Source organism: Vanessa tameamea, chromosome 14 (genome assembly GCF_037043105.1).
Source record: "Vanessa tameamea isolate UH-Manoa-2023 chromosome 14, ilVanTame1 primary haplotype, whole genome shotgun sequence".
Lineage (NCBI taxonomy): Eukaryota > Metazoa > Arthropoda > Insecta > Lepidoptera > Nymphalidae > Vanessa > Vanessa tameamea.
Window position 1 is genome coordinate 3130708 of NC_087322.1, and position 20667 is coordinate 3151374.

At 31.1% G+C, this 20667-nt stretch overlaps 2 protein-coding genes across 3 annotated transcripts in view; one reads left to right on the forward strand and one right to left on the reverse strand.

Moving 5' to 3' along the window:
• Positions 1-1816: 1816 nt before the first annotated feature.
• LOC113398809 (arrestin domain-containing protein 17-like) lies at positions 1817-5550 on the reverse strand. Its single transcript, XM_026637739.2, has 8 exons — positions 5399-5550; positions 4945-5097; positions 4385-4593; positions 3636-3818; positions 2992-3177; positions 2129-2746; positions 1975-2041; positions 1817-1844 (listed from the first exon to the last, which is right to left on the reverse strand). Exons 1-8 carry the CDS (start codon positions 5511-5513, stop codon positions 1828-1830), a joined length of 1548 nt encoding a protein of 515 aa, XP_026493524.2. The 5' UTR covers positions 5514-5550; the 3' UTR covers positions 1817-1827.
• A 1994-nt stretch (positions 5551-7544) lies between these two features.
• The window catches only part of LOC113398808 (bumetanide-sensitive sodium-(potassium)-chloride cotransporter), a 28183-nt gene continuing 15060 nt past the window's right edge, over positions 7545-20667 (forward strand). For both annotated transcript variants that reach the window (XM_064216903.1, XM_064216904.1), the window contains exons 1-3: positions 7545-8232; positions 15154-15254; positions 16231-16345. In XM_064216903.1, the coding sequence (XP_064072973.1) occupies positions 7849-8232; positions 15154-15254; positions 16231-16345 (600 nt within the window). In that variant the 5' untranslated portion in view covers positions 7545-7848. The remainder of the gene's footprint in view (positions 8233-15153; positions 15255-16230; positions 16346-20667) is intronic.

Below are 20667 nucleotides of genomic sequence, written 5' to 3' on the forward strand. Positions count from 1 at the left end.
TTTACATAGTAGTAATATATCAATTAATTGTAAACATTATTTCTAATTCTGTTAGGATAGAACCATTTGGAGCGCCGTATGATGTCAGGCGCTAAATACCGTTAGCAACGCTATAGAAGTTAATTGTCTTTGAATTGTTTTAATTTAAAGTTATAAATTCCAACCTAACCAGAAATATATATTGTGCTCAGGAAACCTTATGTTAATCATTTTTGTCTGAAACGTTTGCAAAAAAATTATAATGTAATATAAGATTTAGATGAAAAAGTATTTTGATTATTGTCATTTTGTGCTTTATTTATTTACAATAATAGTAGGTACATTTAATAAATACTAAATCAAAAGAAAATCCTTCATTTTACCTTTGCTATGGTAGTTTCTATGCATTATTTTAGATATCCTGTCCTCATTCATAATTCGTATATCATTTAATTTTAAAATATTTGAAACAACATTTATTAAAAACTAAATTGACTTTATATTTTATTAAATTCATCGTAGTTTTCCTGACGCTTCATAATCATTTTCAAGATACGGTTTCTTACTGACATATCCTAACAGAATTTAGAACAAATAATAAGTCTTGTTTTTAAATAAGATTTGTATGAATCATAAGCATGTACATTATATTATACATATACATTAAAACAATAATCAAATCTCATTTATGAATAAGTACTTATATATTGTGACTAAGACTAGTTATCGATATATGCAACTAGTGCTAATTTGTACAAAGTCAGTGTAACATAATGGCTTTAAGTTGAAACAATTCTTATTTTCCTTACTAACTTTAGATAAATTAGCACTACCTATACAGTACGTATCACAAGTACTTTTGCAGTGTAAAGTTTTATAAAAATGTTAGTAAAGAGTAACATTGAATATAAAATTAACATCTTATAACAGCGTCATTACATCAACATTACATAATTAAAAATTATCAAAAAAATCTTGTGTTACTATAAAATGTATATACAGGTTATTGGTAATTCGACGTATTCCCGTTAGGAGGTGATAGGGGGTGACTATTTGCGATAATTTTAACCCCCATATGCATAATGCAAAAGTGAACCATTTTTGAGTTATCACGTTTCTTAGACTTTTTCAAAATAAGTCAAAATTGGAACTTCAAAAATTTATTTAAAAAAAAGTATCAATTAAAATCTATTTTTTTCTTCTGATTTATAAAAAACGATTAAAGACTGGATATTATTCAATATTTAAACAATAATTATCGGTCCAAATTTAAAAATGCGAGACAGAAAACGACATTATTTCAAATTTATTTTTTTCCCTCAAAATTGTCTGAAAAACAAAAAAAAAAACCTTATGAAACTTGTTCTGCAGATTATTTTCAAAACATAATCGTTTACTTAGCTTTCCGAAACTGTATAAAAACTAGGAATTTATTTCAAAGCAACCGAAATAAAATGATCAGAAAGGACGCTGGTGGAAATTCGTATTCGAAGATGACCGAATTCGTACTAAAGGTCGCTCTTTAAAATTCCCACAAAATTGATTTAAAATAAAAAACTTACTTATTTACTTAATACAAATTTAAAATAAAATTTAGATACATAAACAGTTCAGTAGCTAAGTTACAATTAAGATATTTTGTAATTTAGCCTAGTTCTTATTCGAAGTGACTTCCCCTATTGGGAACGCAAAGTCGCATTATTTTTCTAAGTTGTGACTTAACTACCGAACTAGTCAAATTATTCCGCATTGTATTTGAAGCGTTCATAATTCTTATTTTAATTTCTTCTGCGGATGACACAGGCGAGACGTCATAAACTAGGCATTTCACAAGTCCTTTTTCAAATTTCATTCATTTTCTTTCTCTGAAACAATAATGTATTCTTTAGTAAACATATACAAAAAATATAAATGGAACAAAGTGTTAAATACACTTATTATAGATTATCAGTATTGTTTTTTCGAAAATTATGACAATGAAATATATAAACTCACTTTTCTCAGTATCGGGGGAATCAAGCACTGGTGCACTTGCCGCTGAGTATGGGTTTCCAGGAACAGGCTAAAAAAATATTGTAGTTCGTACATATGTATATAATTATAAATAAATAATTAACAAAAACATATAGGAGTAGTAGTAAGTACTTACAGATACAGGAAGAGATGGTCCGACCCCCGGCGACTGATAAGGCACGTTGCCTTGGACGGTAAAACCGATGTTACCAGTCTTTAATAAGGTCCTACCGGGCGCATTCGATCCTGTTTCTGGAGTGGATCCCATTTGCTTTGGTGTATATGGCACATTTTGAAGGGCAGCAGGGTAGGGCGAATCGTTTCCAGGGTATGGAGGGGGGTTATCAGGGTATGGAGCGTTGTGGCTGGGATACGGTGAATTACTTACAATGCTCGGATTTCCGATAGGGTATGGTATGTTTCCAGCTGGATAAGGTGATTGCGTTACATCGTTTGTAGGATACGGCGGATTCGGGCTGGGGTATGGCGACGTGACAGGATAAGGAAGATGTTGATGAGGACTGTTTGGATACGGTGCATTTATTTGTGAGGGAGGACTGCCAGGGTATGGATAAGGACTGGCAGCAGGATAAGACGATAAGGGTTGTTGGGTCACTGCTGCAATCGGTTGAGGCATTTGGTCCTGCAGTGGATTGTGTACATTGTCCTGGAAACCAACTAAGGGAGTAGTCCCAATAATTATTTTTCGTGATCCTTCCGAGTCATTGTGACATCCGCTAGGAGAAATGGTGACCTAAAACAAATACATACAAAAAAGAGGTCAGTGAGTTTTAAGGCTATGTTTTGTAAATTTTCCAATATAAGGTAAAGGGTTCAAAAACTGTCAATGTTTTTCTTTATTTAGCACAATTTATATTAAACACACAATCCAATACCTCAATAGTAACAGTGCAGATATAGCAAAAAAAAATAAAATAGTGACTAGTTATTAATTATACATAAACAAGAGTGTCATAATTTATCTAAATAACTACTTACTTCTAATTTGTAATCTATATCAATGTATCTGCATGAAGACACATTGTAAATATCTAAAGCAGGTACTTCCATATCTATTGTCCAGTTGCGAGTGGTGTCGCCAGGTACAGACCCTTTTTTTATCTCAGCTACGACATCATTCTGTGTCCTTCTTCCCGAATGGTGTGTTGCAATAAAGACTACTTCCTAAAAACATTAGCTTTAATTAAAACAGACATAAGGGATTTTGTTTAAACTTACTGACTGGCTTAACAATGGTTTAAGTTATATTAAAAGAATCATTTGAACTTAATTAAACTGTCATAAAAATAAACAATTAGGACAACAAAATCATGGTGGAGAGGAATAATATGTTTAGACAGCACTTAGAAGTCATATAAGTAAATCTTACAGAGTATTCATCCAACCCATTAAATAAATTTGAGAAAATTACTGTAGAACCAATATTTTTTATCAATAAGTATTTAATTGTATGTTAAATATATGTTGCTGTTATTCCTTAAAAATAATTGATTATTTCCTTCAACTATGCTTAAACGTTTTGTTGGAAGTGAGTATGACAATAGTCCGTACTATATAATAATATACCATAATAATCTACATTCAAAAAATATTCTATATATAAAACATTATTCTATTCTCACCTTAACAATGCGTATGACAATTTGGCTAATTTCTACATTGCCCTTATTTTCGCATGAAATTTCAATCGGAATTGTTTGCCCAGGACAGTAGCCAGACATGGGAGCATTGACGACAGTATCACATGAACCTGAACTAAAACAGCAGCAGCAATATGAAGCATTGAATTCCATTTCAATTGGTTCCTGTTCAATAAGATAAGCAAAAAGTTATTAATATTGTATTAGTATTAAATGAAAAATTTTACGTAAATGATTATAATATTTTATCTATTATCTTTACACCAATTGGAAAATAGATAGGTGTTCATTGTATATGTAATAATACACTAATGAAAATTTCAATGAGAAAGACTGTTATTATTTTATAAAGCTCTAGGATGTTGAGTTCAGATAAATATATATGATTATGGTGGCCACAGTGTTCACAAAGAACACATTTCAAATGCATAGAAGATAATATAGTGACCAATTTTGTGTGCAAACATAGATGTACTCAATTGACTACCTTATAAATATTTCATGTACTCATTAAAAAAATTGTCTTTCATGATAACCTATATCTGCCTTTCCGTTTTGACTCATTCTGGAAGAAACACTGCTCAGTTCATTAGTTAATTTTCTAATGAACAAGAGACTTCATATAATACACTATTACTGGTTTCACATCTAATCTAATCATAATAGTTGACAAGTTAAATACTCTTAAAATATCTTGAATAACATTTTGTCTTTGAATAATAAATACAAACCCTACAATATGGATCACTATTGAGATCCATGGGAGTTATTACTCGTACAGCAATCTTCTTTTCTTGGTCAAATTTAAATGCTCTATCTACAACTGCTTTAATCTCATATCTTATGTGACCATAGTTGCCCTCAAAAGACGCCGGACATCCAGCAGGAAGGTTGAAAGTAAATGGATAATCATAATGTCCCGGTTGTATTTGATGGTCTCCTGCAAATGTAAAATACCTATTAAATTATAATATAAATTCAAAAGCTATCTATTATAGTTGATAAGTAGTCTTAAATTTAAAAGCATAATTTAATATGTTATCAACCAATCTAATGATTCACTTATTATCAATGTTTCATGAATTACAAAACAACATAACAACTTTGATAGATGATCATGTTTAAAAACAAATAATGCCAATTGATAGCTGAGATATTATTAATTTTATTTACTAGTTGTAATGCTGGATAGATGTCCATGTAATTACAAACTATGTATATTTTTTTAATATCTATTGAAATTGTCAATCTTGATGCAAAAAACAAATCTTATGTTTTAATTGGTATTTACCCGATTCACCGCCAACTAAATAAACTTTCATGTTGACATATTCCTCGTATGATTCATGAGTTTTCCTGTAAGTTGTAGTTTTGCCATTAACTCTGCGTGATTCTGTTGTTGTCCAGTGAACTTTGCAGAAGCCAAGTATTTTCACATATATACCTAAAGTATAAAATACACTTAGCTATTGTTTTAAATATAAATGTAAAAAAATTTAACAGAAAAAATGTTGCTGACTAAAACCATTATGATTTTGATAACTATAATATAATTTTTTATCAGATATTCTCCATTTATATTATATATATTTATTATACTTGTCTTATAGCAATATTATATTTATTAAAAATTGAATCCTTTAATCAATTTCTTTAAAGTGTCTAAATAAATTTAATTTTTACGGGTACTTTAAAGATTTATTTCTAAATCAGTAAAGCCGCTTATTTATTTTTATGTATCTCACCTCGAAATGACTTTACTTTGTTTTGTTCAAATGTGAGTTTTCCTCGAACTGTTTGGCCCGAGTAATATGCTCCGTTAGGGCTTTCTAAAACCATACGCCCATCATCGAAACCCATATTTATTTTTGTTATTTTGGTACCTACAAATATATATATACTTATATTATTTCAGGTATAGTCTTAATAAACACACTTATTGTACTAATTACTTAATGTACTTTTCTTTTTAATCGTATATATAAGTTGACACTTAACAAATATATGTAACTGATACGATTTAAACTTTTATAGAATTAATTGACAATTGTGATAGAGCGTCGTTAGCTAAACTATTATCGACTCTATAAACTTACTAGAAAGTAGAAACTAATAAGGAAATAAACTAATTTATTTAATACGCACTATTTACTGAATAATATTATTAAGTCAAATACATCAAGAAAGTTTATTTAGTTAGTTATTCATCTGATTTCTATTTTTAATCTTATTTAATATTTTTTAAAATCATAATTATCAACTTTACTAGTTAATAGATGTTTTTTAAGTTTCAATGAAACCACAGAATATATAACCAATACTTACGTTTATTGAAACAAAATAAAATCGAAATCTTCGTATTAATGGTAATCGTATGTATGGACGGAGGAAACCTCCTGATACCGATAGCAAACAATAAATAAGCTGAAATTTGTAATATCATATAATTAAATGATTTTAAATTGTTTGTAATAAATTTGCATCTAACATCGTCAATATTAGTATCCAGCAGAAGGTCGATTTCTTAAGTCGAAGCGGAATTTGATTAATCGACTATCATCAAACGTTCGACCGCAGCCGAACATTTGAAAACCATAATAGTTATTTTCATGATTGGTTAAGAATAAATAAAATAACGTTTTTTTAAAGTTTATAGTGACTATGTATATAAATAATTTAACGAGGTGATTAAAATCACCTAACAACTCGTCAAAAATAATAAAATTTCGATATATTATGAAATATTATATTTTAATTACAAGGAATTTAATAAGTTTAATGAGGTTTAGTTTTTCTCAAGTAGTGTGAGACTAACCTAGAGAAGGAAGTTTTTAAAATTATTTTTAAACAATTTAATAATTATAAACAATCTCAATATCAATCAATTTAATAATTATCAACACCTTCATCTCTCATCGCCTCTTCCATTGCGCTCTCAAGAAATCGTAACAGCTCGTTCAATTTAGCGCAGTTTCACTTTAAAATTCGGTTCATTCTGGCTGAACCCGAAGGGGTGATTTTGTTGATCGAAGGTGGCCGAAGCCGAAGCCAATGATTCGGGTACTGCTTTTTACTACTATTATTTATTTACTAAACAGAGTGGAGCAAAGGACACCTGCTGATCACGTGAAAGCACGAATTACTGCTACTCCACTTTCCACATGTATACCATTATCCACACCACCGTCCACATGTTTACCATTCATATATTTTGCATCAAAACCAATACCTCTAACATCTTTAGACTCGTATATTCCATTTACACCAGTTATAAATATTTGAACTGAATAGAAACATTTTGTTTCAAAATCTTCATCTTCGGCGTTTTTACTTACAACAACACCGCAGTCTTGCCGCACCTATACTCTATTCCAACCATAAAATAAAAGTAAAAAAAGTCAAATAAACAACATTTGACAGCAAATTGTCGCGATATCATTGGTCGATAGCTTGATTATTCTATGAAATTCACTATGGATTATGGAAAAAATGGCGTTTGAACGTCGATGAAACTGTTATCGGAATTTTGGGAATAAAATTAAAATGGAAATAAGTGTTCACTCAAGTTTTAGGAATTAACTGTCAGGATAAACAAAAAAAAGTAGCCTACTTCCTTTTTTGGGGTTCTCGCTTGCTTAATTGCAAATCTAATCAAATTCAGTTTTAGTGTTTTAAAATTTTCATGCTATCAATTAGGCTAGACATAGAAATAGAGTATAACAGTACCTGTGATGCCATCTATACACAATTAATATCACATACTAGAGGCATATTTATTGAAGGCTTAAAAGACTTGCATTCAGAGTTAAATAGAGGAATGCTTTTCATGAACGAATTCATTTCCTTCGTTCTTGTTCAATACGAATTGTCAGTTTCAGTTGTCAATTTGTCACTGTGAAAATCTGATGTCAGTCAAATTCTGAACTTCGTTTCGATTAGGTTGTTCAATTTTTAAAATGGTAGTTGTCTTATCCGCGCTTTACAGATATTTGTTAACAAGCTTCTAAAGAAAACTTATTTTTTTTGAAATAATGAGTGACTTTATTATTTTACTGTTGGGTGAAATTAATTTAATTTTTGCTCATTCAGCGTTTTAGTATCCGATCAAATCACAACCTCGAAACTTCAAAAAATGAGTTTTATGAATTAAACTACAAGGTTTTTGTTACTTTTTCTTTATATTTTTTTCTACAAAATGGCATCATCTCATAAAGATATCGAGTTAAGTCCTGTAAGCTTAACAATCGTCAATGATAAAACAACAACAGAAAAAATAAATATACCGGTAAACGATGAAGAAGACGTTATTATTGGACGATTTCGAAAAATCAGTTCGGCGAAATCAATGGCTGCTACGAATGGCAATATACAATATCCGTCTGAAATTATAAGAAACGAAACTGATGCCGAGGCTGGACTGCAATTTAAGGCTAAAGATGGGGAGAGAGAAAAACTGTTAATTGAACCTGTGACCAACGGTTCGTTGGTGCGCCCGAAGTCTCCCATACCAAAGAGTAGCTTCCGAGACATCGAAAAACCTTCTCGGTTCAAAGATCAGCCCTCAACCACAAGGTTTCAGGTAAGAAAATTAATAATTATTTGAAACAAAAACTGGTTTGCATAGAACATTTTTAAAATGTTTATCAGAACTGAAACATTACAGTGTTGTGTAACCACATAAGAATAGTGTAAATTATTTAATACATAATAAGAAACTTAAAGTTGTTTATATATATACAACTTTGCTCATATTTTATCATATTTAATGTAATTTTGATTTTGGAATCTGTTTAGTTTTAATTATTGAGTAGGCAAATTGTGTTGAATTGTTAAAAAACATGGTTGATTTTTCTGTAAGTTTTAAGTCAATAGAGAAGGATTACATTTACTGACTGTCAAGGAAAAAAAACTAACACTGGCTTAGGAAGAAACACCTTAGACTGGACAAGAACCTACAAGAAAAACTCAGTAAGCTGTAGGGACTTATGTAGAGAAATTCCTGGTATTGTAACGGTTACAGTGACCTGAACAACAACTCTACATTCTATTAGCCAACTGCATATTATCAAAAAATTGTGCATTACAACAAATAAACTTCTTAAAACTACTTCATGAGCTGTTATTGCTTGTATAGAAGTTGATATTGAGAAAGAAAAATGAAAATTTAAATTAATAATTGACCAATAACTTTGTAAGTCTGGATTAGCGCAATGCAAAGCCCTATAAATATAAGTTAAGTTTAGTGTTTTAAAAAATTATAATAATAACTAACATATGTTGCTTTAACATTTAGCTTTTAGTTTAGGTTGATTTGATGAATCTTACACTATATCTTTTAGATATTCGTAGCATTATGCTTGACACATTCATTGAAGTATCAAAAGCAAAGTTTGAACTCATAAAAATTACATATTAAAACACTATTTAATAAAGCAAATAGAAAAAATCTCATATTGTTACTATATATTGTAAATATAATACAATGCAGGAACTAGGAATGACCTCATTCTGATAAGCTTATAAAACAAACTACCTACAGGTAGTTAGTGTCCTCATAGATTTAATGTGGTATTTAATTTTAAATTGTATGGCTCTAGTAATATGACCTATTTAAACAATGTTTTGATTCCATGATAAGAACAGAGTTTCAATGTTTGTAATTAAATAATGAAAATCATTCCATTGTCGCATAGGATAAAACAAATAGATATTGATTATACAATCAGATAAGGTTCTGTATAAAAGACACAATAAGGCTAGTCATATATGTAAATAGTCTGGTCATAGAATAAAATTAATGTATCACAGTACACTTAAAGGCTTATACCAAACCGATGTCCTAATAAATCAGCAAAAACCTTTCGGAATAAGCTCTTTTTGCGCTGTCAAAACGCCTTAACGCGTTTCCCCCACATGATGTGGGGGGTATGTGGAGCTCACCGGAGCTAAAGGCATCGGTAAACCCACTAAAAACCCAGCAGGTTTACCAGTGGGTACCCACTTCGTCTTTTCGGGGATTGTAGAAATGGGCCATCGACACGCGGTGTTTCCCAGGCGGTCACCCATTCAAGTACTGAACGCGCCCGATGTGGCTTAATTTTTGTGATCGGACGAGAACCGGTGTATTCAACATGGTATCGTTTTCGGAATAAGCTATAAGTAACTTACAAGAGATTTGAAGATTCCTCAACAATCTTCTCACTCAGTAAGCCATAAAACGTGTACGTCCAACGATTCTGCATTATCATTTGCTCATATTTCTCTATTTTCGTCCGTAAATTTTAAGCCTCCATAAGAAAAAAATATGCTTACTGATTTTGAGTTGTACCAATATTTTTCTATATATTTAAGACTTTAATTGCTTGTATGAGTCTATTACTACTATTGAATGGTTGAAAATACTATAGAAATACTGTTGAATTGTAGACGTAGAAATAAAATCGTTGCGTAAGTTGATTTGTTTAAAAAATATTCATATAATTCAACAGTATTGGATGTCTTCCTCATGGAATTTTTCCACATTAAAAAAAAACTTATTAAAAATTGCTAAAATCGAGTGTAGTCGAATTTCGACCAATATTATTTGTGCTAAATCATGCATGATTTCGTCTTTATTATTATACAATTAATCTTATACATAATATTATAATCATGCATTGATATATTATAAACATTTTTATTGATATTATATCAAAAATCTTACTTCAATCTGACCTTTGTTGACTGTGGCCATAATTTTGCGACGAAATATCAAGGAAAACAACAAAACAAAAATAAACATAATACTTATGTAAAATGGTTATTATATCTGGAAAAATTATCATTTCTTTAAGTAACATAAAAATATTTTCATCGGTCTAGGTCAGAGGCGCCTATACCGATAAATCATAATAGCGACAAATTGGATAACTACCTATACACTTCCCATAGCCTCGGCGTACGTCTTAATAATATCACTAGATACCACTGAATGCTAAGCGATGCAATGCTTAAAGCGGGTAATATGACATGAGAATAACATCACTTTTTATTAAGGCTATTGGTGTTTTTAACACACTAAAATTTGGTATGACTAACACATGCAATCAAACACTTGAATGATGGTCAATATATGTGTTTGTTGTGTCTTACATATTATAAGACTTATGAATCGTATGGTACGTAAATACCCTGCATTGTATACAGATTACGAGATTCATAAAATTGATTTATAATAATAATTTATATGATTATTTGGTTAGTTGAGTGCAACTAGCAGGAAAATTGACCAATTTCAGCTGTTATTATGTTTGTAACGAATTAATTAATTATACTTGATTCAACATTAAATTATTATTCAAAATTTTTTCATCTACATAACGGACCAAATCCACAATTAAATTCCGTTATATTATAATTATTAACTTCATTGTCCTAATACTAAATACCGTAAAAAAAGTATTAATTTTATACATTTAAAAAACACGTGTGCATGGTCTATAAATGTTACGATGGATAAAACTAATGTAACACTTTAATTTATTTTATGGGATATGCTTCAATTCATCTCTTCACTGGTTGATAGGTGATAATAATTGTACTTTTTTACATTCAGTAAAAACGCCGACGTCGACACCGCATAAAAGACAAATAACATTCCATTTATTTTATAAATAAAATAAAAAGGTAACATTACTTTATTAAATAAATATTATGTAGGTAGTTAACTTATGTTATTCGTGATCGATACAAGGCGATAAGATGTATTAAATCGCGACTAATTACTCGTTTGGCACGTATCAATATATTGAATAATGTATATTGTACTTTACCATGACATTTATTTATTATTGCTTAATCTTAATACTACTTAATATTAATTGTATATATGCTATTTATTCATCGTATTACCCAGGTATTTGCCCTCGATAAACAAGACTAACGTAGTTATTAGTTAGCTTATTTAATTTTAATAAACAAATTCACAGAATATTTGAAATAGTAACCCGTAAATCTCGGAGCTATTAGCTGGGTAGGGGCTCTCCGTAACATAAAACTTGGAGCACAACATTGTTCCAATGCAAGTTTCGGTATACTAGTGGAAATATAATGGATGATTTTTTTTTTCTTTTTGTCCTAAACATTAACACACATTACACACATAAATAAGAAATGTTGGAATATGATATTGTTATTATTTTTCATAAATTATTGCACTCATGTTTCGCCTACTTAGATTTCGAATAATTAAATAAGTGTTAGCCATGAAAGCCAGTGATACTGATATCAGAAATGTAATTTTAAACTGTTCAGATAAAGCTTAAGTTAAACGCTTTTTGACGTTAAATGAGTTAATTAATTGCACACTTCTGTGCTATATATATATATAAATATATATAAATCTTGTGCAGTTAGTCTCCGTTGTAAATGGGCGTCTTTGCCGACGTTAGTTAGGGGTCAGGAGAACATCATCTTAACGGTTCTGTCACGTATACCTGTTATTTAACGATTGAATATATACTGTGAAGATAAACTAACAGAGCCCTAGTATTGAATATTTAAGGTAAAATCTTATTTATTAACTAATGACAGCACTATACGAAGGTATAGATCTGCTAATTTAGAAATACGACAGCACTATACGAAGGTATAGATCTGCTAATTTAGAAAAACGCTCCCCTCCATGTTAAATATTGGTATGACGGTCGTGATTTAGTGTGCGTGACAAGATGTCTTAGTGTGCGAGAGATGGCTAATGTAAGAATAATAGACAGCAAAAAAAAAAGATTATATTCGTTAATGCCTTCGTGAGTGAACAGACCTATAACTGGAGCGTAACCTTTAATCTAGGTGTAGGGGGCCGTGGTACGGTTGCTTATACCAGATTATACCGGTTTTACGAGTATCTACTGAGGATCTTCTAGAAATTATATTAAAATAACGACCATCATAGCTCGTGTGCAATTTTAATGTATCTAGTTAATTTAAGAGGATCGAATCTTATTAAAAAATACCATAGCCGAATCACCTCAAAATATTATTGTTTTGTTGTAGGACACAACAAAAAAATCAGTTCCGATCAAACACTTAAAAGTACAAGAATTTTATTTATTTAATACTATGCTTCATAAAATATATATGTATATAAAAACAGGGCGTGCTTAATGCGAAAGTATTCTCTACCAGTCAAAGTTAGGAAATGCAGCAAAACCATTTGTAGGTATGCGAAATTTACAAAAACACATTCCAATTTTTCGAAATTCGAAATTTACAAAAAAATCCAAAAGGTTGTGCACTTTATTATTGTAACAAAACAATGAGACAAAATAAGATGGAACACACGGAGCGAACAACAAAACCAATAAACGATTATTTAAAGCTTGTAAGCATTGATTATTTTATTATTTACAGCTCAGTATATCATTCATAATTTCGTTGAACTTATTTAAGGCATACAATTGTGTATTGTTAGAAAATGTGGTTGAACGCTATCTTAACAATATGTTTATAGAATCTTCCACACTTTTTCTCCAATCCGAAAATCGGAGACATGAGAAATGTCATTGGTTTATTTGTAATGAGTGCATTCGTGGTTTGACTATTGTATTCTAGTCGAGCATAAAGCGACATCACCAACTAAGGTATTTGATGGTGTTATTTAAACGTCATTCGTATCGTTACCTGTTTTTATACTTTGATACATTTAAGATAGAGCGTTTGCTGTTTGTATAAGTTAAAAATGTACAGGTAGACGACGAATAAGATTACAAATATACGTTTTCTTTGCTTACTTTATGAATATAAAAGTAAATGGACTCGAGTTCTACATGAATCAAGATCAATTGTCTTATCAAATGCAATTCCTGATTCAAACGATGACAAATATGTTTGTTAAGACTTCAACTGCTTTAAGCAATATGAATATCAGTTTCAGAATCCGTTGGCCGTTGGATAAGTGGGTATATCTAAATTTAGATAGCTAAAAATAGCCGACGAGGCAATCCCGACCTTGCTGTCTTGAATGAAATGATTGAATTCGACTTGACCCGGACCCTAGGATTACTTCGCGGGAAATAATGTAGACAGAGGAAGGAACCTATTATAAGATAATCACTTTGTTGCGAAATTAAAGTTTCCTCCAATGAAATATACTATTCTATCGATGTAGATTCATCTTAGATCCAGTTCTTTATTATTTCTTATCGTGCGTTTACCGGAAAGTAGGGCATAGATTTTTTTTTTTTAAATATTATAACTGGGCATATTCTCAATGCCTAAAGAGCTGTGGCTGACCCTCTTAATCATTTACAATTAAACAAGTAGGTAAAATATTTGGCTTAAATAATTATCAAGAGTTCACGATTATTATGAGATGTTTGATAACAACCGGAATCGGCGAATTAGCTTGATCTGCGAGGCACCGTAGGGAGACGGCAAGGTCCGGCTTTTATAACTACACGTATTTAATAGTTTCTAACATGAGTACGCTAGAAAAGTCTTGTAACTTAGTTACTTTGCTATAATCGAAAGTTTGGAAGTATGAATTGATTTCTCAATGTTCTTACTAACTACCGTTATAAAAGGCCGAGTGTTAAATTGTTTTCCGAATGACTTATTGATGGTGAATGGGTAGTTAATGCTTTCAACGTGACGTGACTTGTAATACCTAATGCCTATTATCTGTATCTACGATTGAAAATAAGCTATAAAACCAATGTTACAAAGGTTGAATTTGGAGTATTTCGTTTCTAAGTTACTTTGATTAAATAATATTTCCGTTATAAGAACGCATATGCATGTCTTTACTTGGCTTAAAAATATTTGTTATAGGAAACACGGGTTAGCTTTTATGCTTAATCATAATCATAACATACCTAATGTAACGATCATGATTTTTAAGCTAACTGCCTAAAGTCATATGTAGGTATAGGTATTTACTGGTAATTTATCTTGTTAGTAGTAATCACCCAGTATTGTAAACTCTGTTTCCATGGTTGACTTGGTAAATATTGCCTTGTGCATATCATAAAAGCAAAAAAGTAAGTCCTAGCAGAAGTTTACCAATCTGCTAAAGGGCTTAGAGATTGATGTGCTACAGTGCGATCTTGCGGGCAGTTTCTACAAAGTAAACGGGTATAAATCCTTCCAATAAAACATACTCATACACATATGTAAATCTTTATGGTCAAATGGCGTCGAAGCTTATTAATTTAAAATAGCTATATAAATTGCATTTTCGTACCCAAACAAAATCTTGTGCAACTTCCTCCTACTTGGACGACCACTTAATAGCGATGTCTACTCCACTGCCTCCACTGTCTAATAATAAAAATAATAATCATTCAAGTCCAGTCATATTCGCTGGATGTTTCTCAACAACGATATGAACCCGTATACTGAATTATAAAAGCTTCTCCACGTAGGTATTAATTACGTTGTGTTTATGTCAAGACGCGTAGTCTCATTTGTTAAAGCTTATTGTTATAATTATGATAATTTTGCTTAATTTTCATTGTCTTAGATGGAAGATAAACAAGACGAAGGAACGGAAAGCGACGGTTCTGGAATGGAAAGTGATGACCCCCTCACAGCTACGGACACGAAATATGGCAAGAGTTTCAGGTAATATCCGAAAACGTAAAAATCCTATTATGATATTGTAAGAAATTATTTGATCTTTTAATCTGGTCAGGTTCGATTAGCAAACAGAAACCAGATTAGAAAAGTACATACCGGAAAGTACATACAGTAGATGAAGCAAGTTTCCGAGTATCTCATCCAATGCTACTCGAATTATTTCTCAAAATAAGTGCAGGCTATATTATAACAATATTTTCTCACAAATATTATACGATGATAGTTACCCCAGCTATATCTTAGTCCTGATAGTGATAACGCTGTAAACACCAATTAAATTTCTAAAATATAGTTAGTTATACCGTATTCAATTTGTGTTACGATTAGAAAAACTATTTCACCATATGCGATTTGTTACGAAATTTCCCTTAAACATAAACGTCACTAAAACGTGGTTACGTAAAGTATGAATTAGCATACGCCATGTGCGTAGCTTAATATAATGCTTTCACAATTGTTATAACCTTCGGTGTAGAAAAACAGTACAATGTTTTAAATTCATTAAGTAAAGGGATTTTAAATAAGCGTCGAATTAATTGCGTAGGTGTATAAAAACCCTATATTAAATATACAAGGTATTTTCCATTCATTTATCCGGCTCGAAGGACAACATTTTCAACTGCAAAATATTACTTTGTTACTAGATTTAATAACTTGAATAAGATATAATTTAATACTTTTTAAGACAAATTGTTAATAATTATATTGGTCATAGTGAGTGAGTTTTATCTAAGTCGGCTGGGGTTTTGTCTGGGGTTATAATTAAATTATTCTACCGCAATAATTTCAAACCGCAAAGGACAGAACATGATATATTAAATTTAAAAAATGGTAATGATGATTGAGTGGGACTTAGCTATTATATAGATAGTGAAGAAATGTGTCAATTTTTTTTTATTAATTTAACAGAAAAAAAAGTGTAAAACAATGGTTATATGTTATAATGTGTTGTTTGTTATAGACATTTTACGCGGGAAGCGTTGCCTCGCCTTGATAACTACAGGAACGTGCTGTCTCTGCACGCAGCGCCGCGACCTACCTTAGACGAATTACATAATGCTTCACTTTCAAGAAAGGTAAGTTTAAAGTTAATTTAAATATGGAATAGTTGTATATCCTTTTATGTAACACATTACCATCGTTGTGTTAAGAATATGCGCTGAGAATCAGATAACTTTAACGTAAAACCAAAATATACTTTATTCAAGTAGGCTTATATAAGATCTTTTAAATCGTCATTTTACAGAATCGTATTAAAAATAAAGCAATCTGTACCGAGAAGAACTGGCAACAATGAGTTTTCCAGTTGTGGATATTACAGTCAGTAGGTATTTAGGTGTCCTACTTGCGTGGTATTAATATAACTACAAATACACAAAATTCGTGGTTTTACAAATATGTATTTTGCATACAAGCGCGAATATCGCAATGGTTTACTAGGCAATATAAAAAGTCGCAGGTTTGATCCTGATTCCTTGGCTTATTGGTCCCACTCCTAGCACAAGCTTTAAGCTTAATCGGATTGGTAAATAAGAATTCCTTAAAATGGGGCATTGCTACTTTAAAAAAAGACATAATTTTACATCAATATACATAGTAATTTGCATTCAATAGAAAAACACAAACATTTCTTATTCTAATAATATTTACTTGATAATTACGTAATTATAGGAAACAAGTGCCAATAGACTAGGCATCAATTTGGCAGAATATTTTACCCTAAAAGATGGAATTATTTATTTCCAAGCCAAGGTTAATTTTTGAAAGATTTTTTTTTTTAAATATATCGGTAGGCAGATGAGATCATGGACTACCTGATGGTAAGCGGTCACCACCGCACTTAGACAATGGCGCTGTAAGAAATATTAATAATTCCTTACATCGCTAATGCGCCGCCAACCTTGGGAATTAAGATGTTATGTCCCTAGTGCATGTAGTTACACTGGCTCACTCACCCTTCAAACCGGAACACAACAGTACTGAGTACTGCTGTTTGGCGGTAGAATATCTGATGAGTGGGTGTGCACAAAGACATACCACCAAGTAAAATATAAATGTATAGTTTCACGTATTTAATATAAGAAAAAACTACTGAGTCCTACCTACATTGCTATCCGGCGAGCTTTAAATTCAATTTAATCATGTATCATGCTTCATAATTGCTCAAAAGAACCTTATTAAAATATTGAATTTTATGATATTACTTGGTTGATAGTAATATTCGGCATCGCCGTGCTCTTTTGGCGAGTGCTTTGTACGACAACGTCACGCTCATTGGACTGTACTACAAAAGCCAAACAAACACCGGACATACCGAAAGTGTGAAACTTAGGCCGGATATACAGCAAACAAATGTACTCGAATATACTACTTAATGCAGACCATTCTACAAATTATATCATAACTTCTTTTATTTTAAGAATATTTAATTAATCAATTTGTCTGTATATTTTATAGCACGTTAAAACTATTTCTATTAATAGCTGTGTCACGATTGAAATCTTAATTATTATATATGTGTGATAAATTATTAAAAAAATTAAAACGAATTAAAAGTTACACATAATATTTAATATAGTAATTGTATTTTCAATTATTTAATAATTAAATAATTTTAAAGTCCACTCTAATCAAAGACGGAATTAAGATAAACAAACCTGGATTTACGTATTCCATGCAATCTGCTTAGTCTGCTATATATATAACAATAACAAACAGTTTTCGAGTAATATATCTGTATTTATAATACAACACTATTCCATTTAACTACATTTATCCACTTTAATTTCATTTTCAAAGTGCCGAACACAGCTTCAACGGTATTCAAAACGCAATTTTTTTATAAATCCATATTTATTGTCATAGATAATTTAAGCTCTCAACCAATGATATCGCGTGAATTTGATGTCAAATGTTGTTTGTTTGTCTTTAGTCTTCTGGTTAGATAGGATGTATGATCAAACTGTTTAAGTTAAATGTCCGAATTCAAGAAAAAATAATCGGATTAGAAACTATATCGGAATAGTAAATAATTGGTCAAACAGCTTTCATGAAATATTTCTTGATAAATATATACGCGTTGAACAAAGAAACTCCTCCTTATTTAGGAGCCGTCTAAAAAGGGATCCACCATCGCCATTTACCCGAACTATTTCACTCGGTGTCATTCAAGTCAAACTGTATGACGTATAAGTGAAGGCAAGTCGTGGCTTTCGTAAATATTTATCCGAAGGGACACACCTGAATCAATAATGTCAAATATTTCACTCATATACAAGCACATTGTAGACCTAGTTCGGTAAACGAATCGATGAATGAGGACAGGAGACATGTTATGTTACTAAGAAGAAAAGTGTTCGTTGATTTGTTATTTTGAATTTATCTTATAAAAGACATATTACGTAGACATAGACATTTCACGAGACAGAGTCCTGAACCCTTATTAATATAATATAAGCGTAATCGAATTTGTTTGTTAGGGGTACACGAGTTAGCTACTTAACAGATGATCATGAATTTTTGCATACGCGTTTTCAGGGATATACAAAACAACTTAGAAACTAGTAATGTAGATTATGTTATAATATTTTCGTATTGGTTTAATGATCTATAATTTTAACAGAGATAAGGACCTATTTCTTATAATTTTCAATAATAATAATACTCTGTCTGTCTGTTTGTTGCACTTTCAAGACCAAACCACTGAACCGAAATTTGGTATGAAGCGAGCTTCCACTCCAAGAAAGGACATAGGGTATTTTATGCCCAACCCCTAACGAACAACCCCTAAAACGAGAGTGAAGCCGCTTGCGACAACTAGTATTAGTATAATACTGCTGTAAAGTTTTTTTCTTTAACCGCGTTACTCTCAGTGTCTAGATTCTAATAAGAATATATATTTTCAATATAGCAAATTAGCTACACGCTAGTTTACCGTTATATGATAAGAATGAAGTATGTATAGTATATATGTATATACATAAAAGCCGAAAGGTACGATACCACTGATGTACACAAGAACTAGTGTCGAATTTCGACATCGTGATACTACTGGCTACAAATATGAATACTTAGATCTGTAATCCTTAGGTTATCAAAGCGCTGTCAAGGTTAGGTGCAAGCCATACGCGTGTACAACGAGCGCGTTGAATTCGTAGAGTCAATTTACAGTTTCCGATACGACATCGGTCTCTTCCTTTGCATCTCTTACCCTGTTCTTGGACTCTCATAGTCTTTCGGATTGTTTTGTTTGTGTGGTGCGTACCGAAATTGTTCTATAGCTTTTTAAAGAGAAGTTTTTAATGTAAAAACTATTTCCGTATAATAATTTAGGTTCGGGAGTATTTGTATTGACCTATAGTGTAAAAATTTCAATTCAAATTTATTTTGATAAAGTACATTTTATAGTCCAAGCGCTTTTAAATAAACATTGTAGGACATTAAGTTCCGTTTTCCTAATACGAGTATGATCCGATATACAATCGTAAAATGAAAGTAGTCTCATGTCGATATTCTAGGGAAGATTTATCGTTAGTCATGTATGTAAGACTTAAATATTCTATTGTGTTCATTGTTAAGTCGTTATTAAAAATGTATAAATCTATATGTTTAGTATATGAATTACATTATCGGTAATGGTTGAAGTGTCACATTTTTTTTATACTTAAACGTCATCTATTTATTATTTTATTTATATTATTTTGTTTATTTGTATGTAAAAATATATTAAAATAAAACGTTACAGACTTGGAATGTGAATATTGGTAATTAAGGTTCATTAATTAGAGTTAGTAACTAAAAAAAACATTAATCAAATTTTTGTTTAAAAAACAAAGTATTATCTCGTTTGCAACGAAAATGACAAAACAAGAGGCGCGTTTACATTACTTTTTTTAATATACAGTGTGTGAAACGTATATGAGATATTCCAGTCTGATTTGAATTTACTCGTTTTTCCTGAAATGTATCCCCATGTATTTTATCTGGTCACAAAGGGCTATGACTTTCCACCCATAAAATATGTTTATGCAAAAAAACATCGAACATTATTTATAATAGAAAATAATTAAAGATTACGATCAGTGTACAGTGTGAAAGATAGAAAAAAATTAAAAGTCAATCTATCCGAGCGGACCCCGGCACAGGAGCGGATGCGTATGCGAAAGCGATCATCTCGTCTCCGATTTGTGTTCATTCGAGGGCAGACATCGCAGGGGTTAAACATATAAAACCATTTCTCCACGGCTTTCAAAGATTCTATTTGCGTTAAAAATATTGCTGGAGATTATACTATAGGTACTATAATAGACACCTATTTGGTCTGTGGCCAAAATAACTGAGGTATTTGTCGCTGACCACTATTGGTTAAGACTTAAGAGTCTTGATCGAACCTTGCATT

Coding starts and splice junctions, on each gene's coding strand:
- LOC113398809 (XM_026637739.2), bottom strand. CDS start 5,513: ATGGGTTTCGATGATGGGCGTATGGTTTTAGAAAGCCCTAACGGAGCA. Junction 3,178..3,635: donor TTGTCATACGCATTGTTAAG/GTGAGAATAGAA, acceptor TAATGTTTTTAG/GAAGTAGTCTTTATTGCAAC. Junction 2,747..2,991: donor ATATAGATTACAAATTAGAA/GTAAGTAGTTAT, acceptor TATTTGTTTTAG/GTCACCATTTCTCCTAGCGG.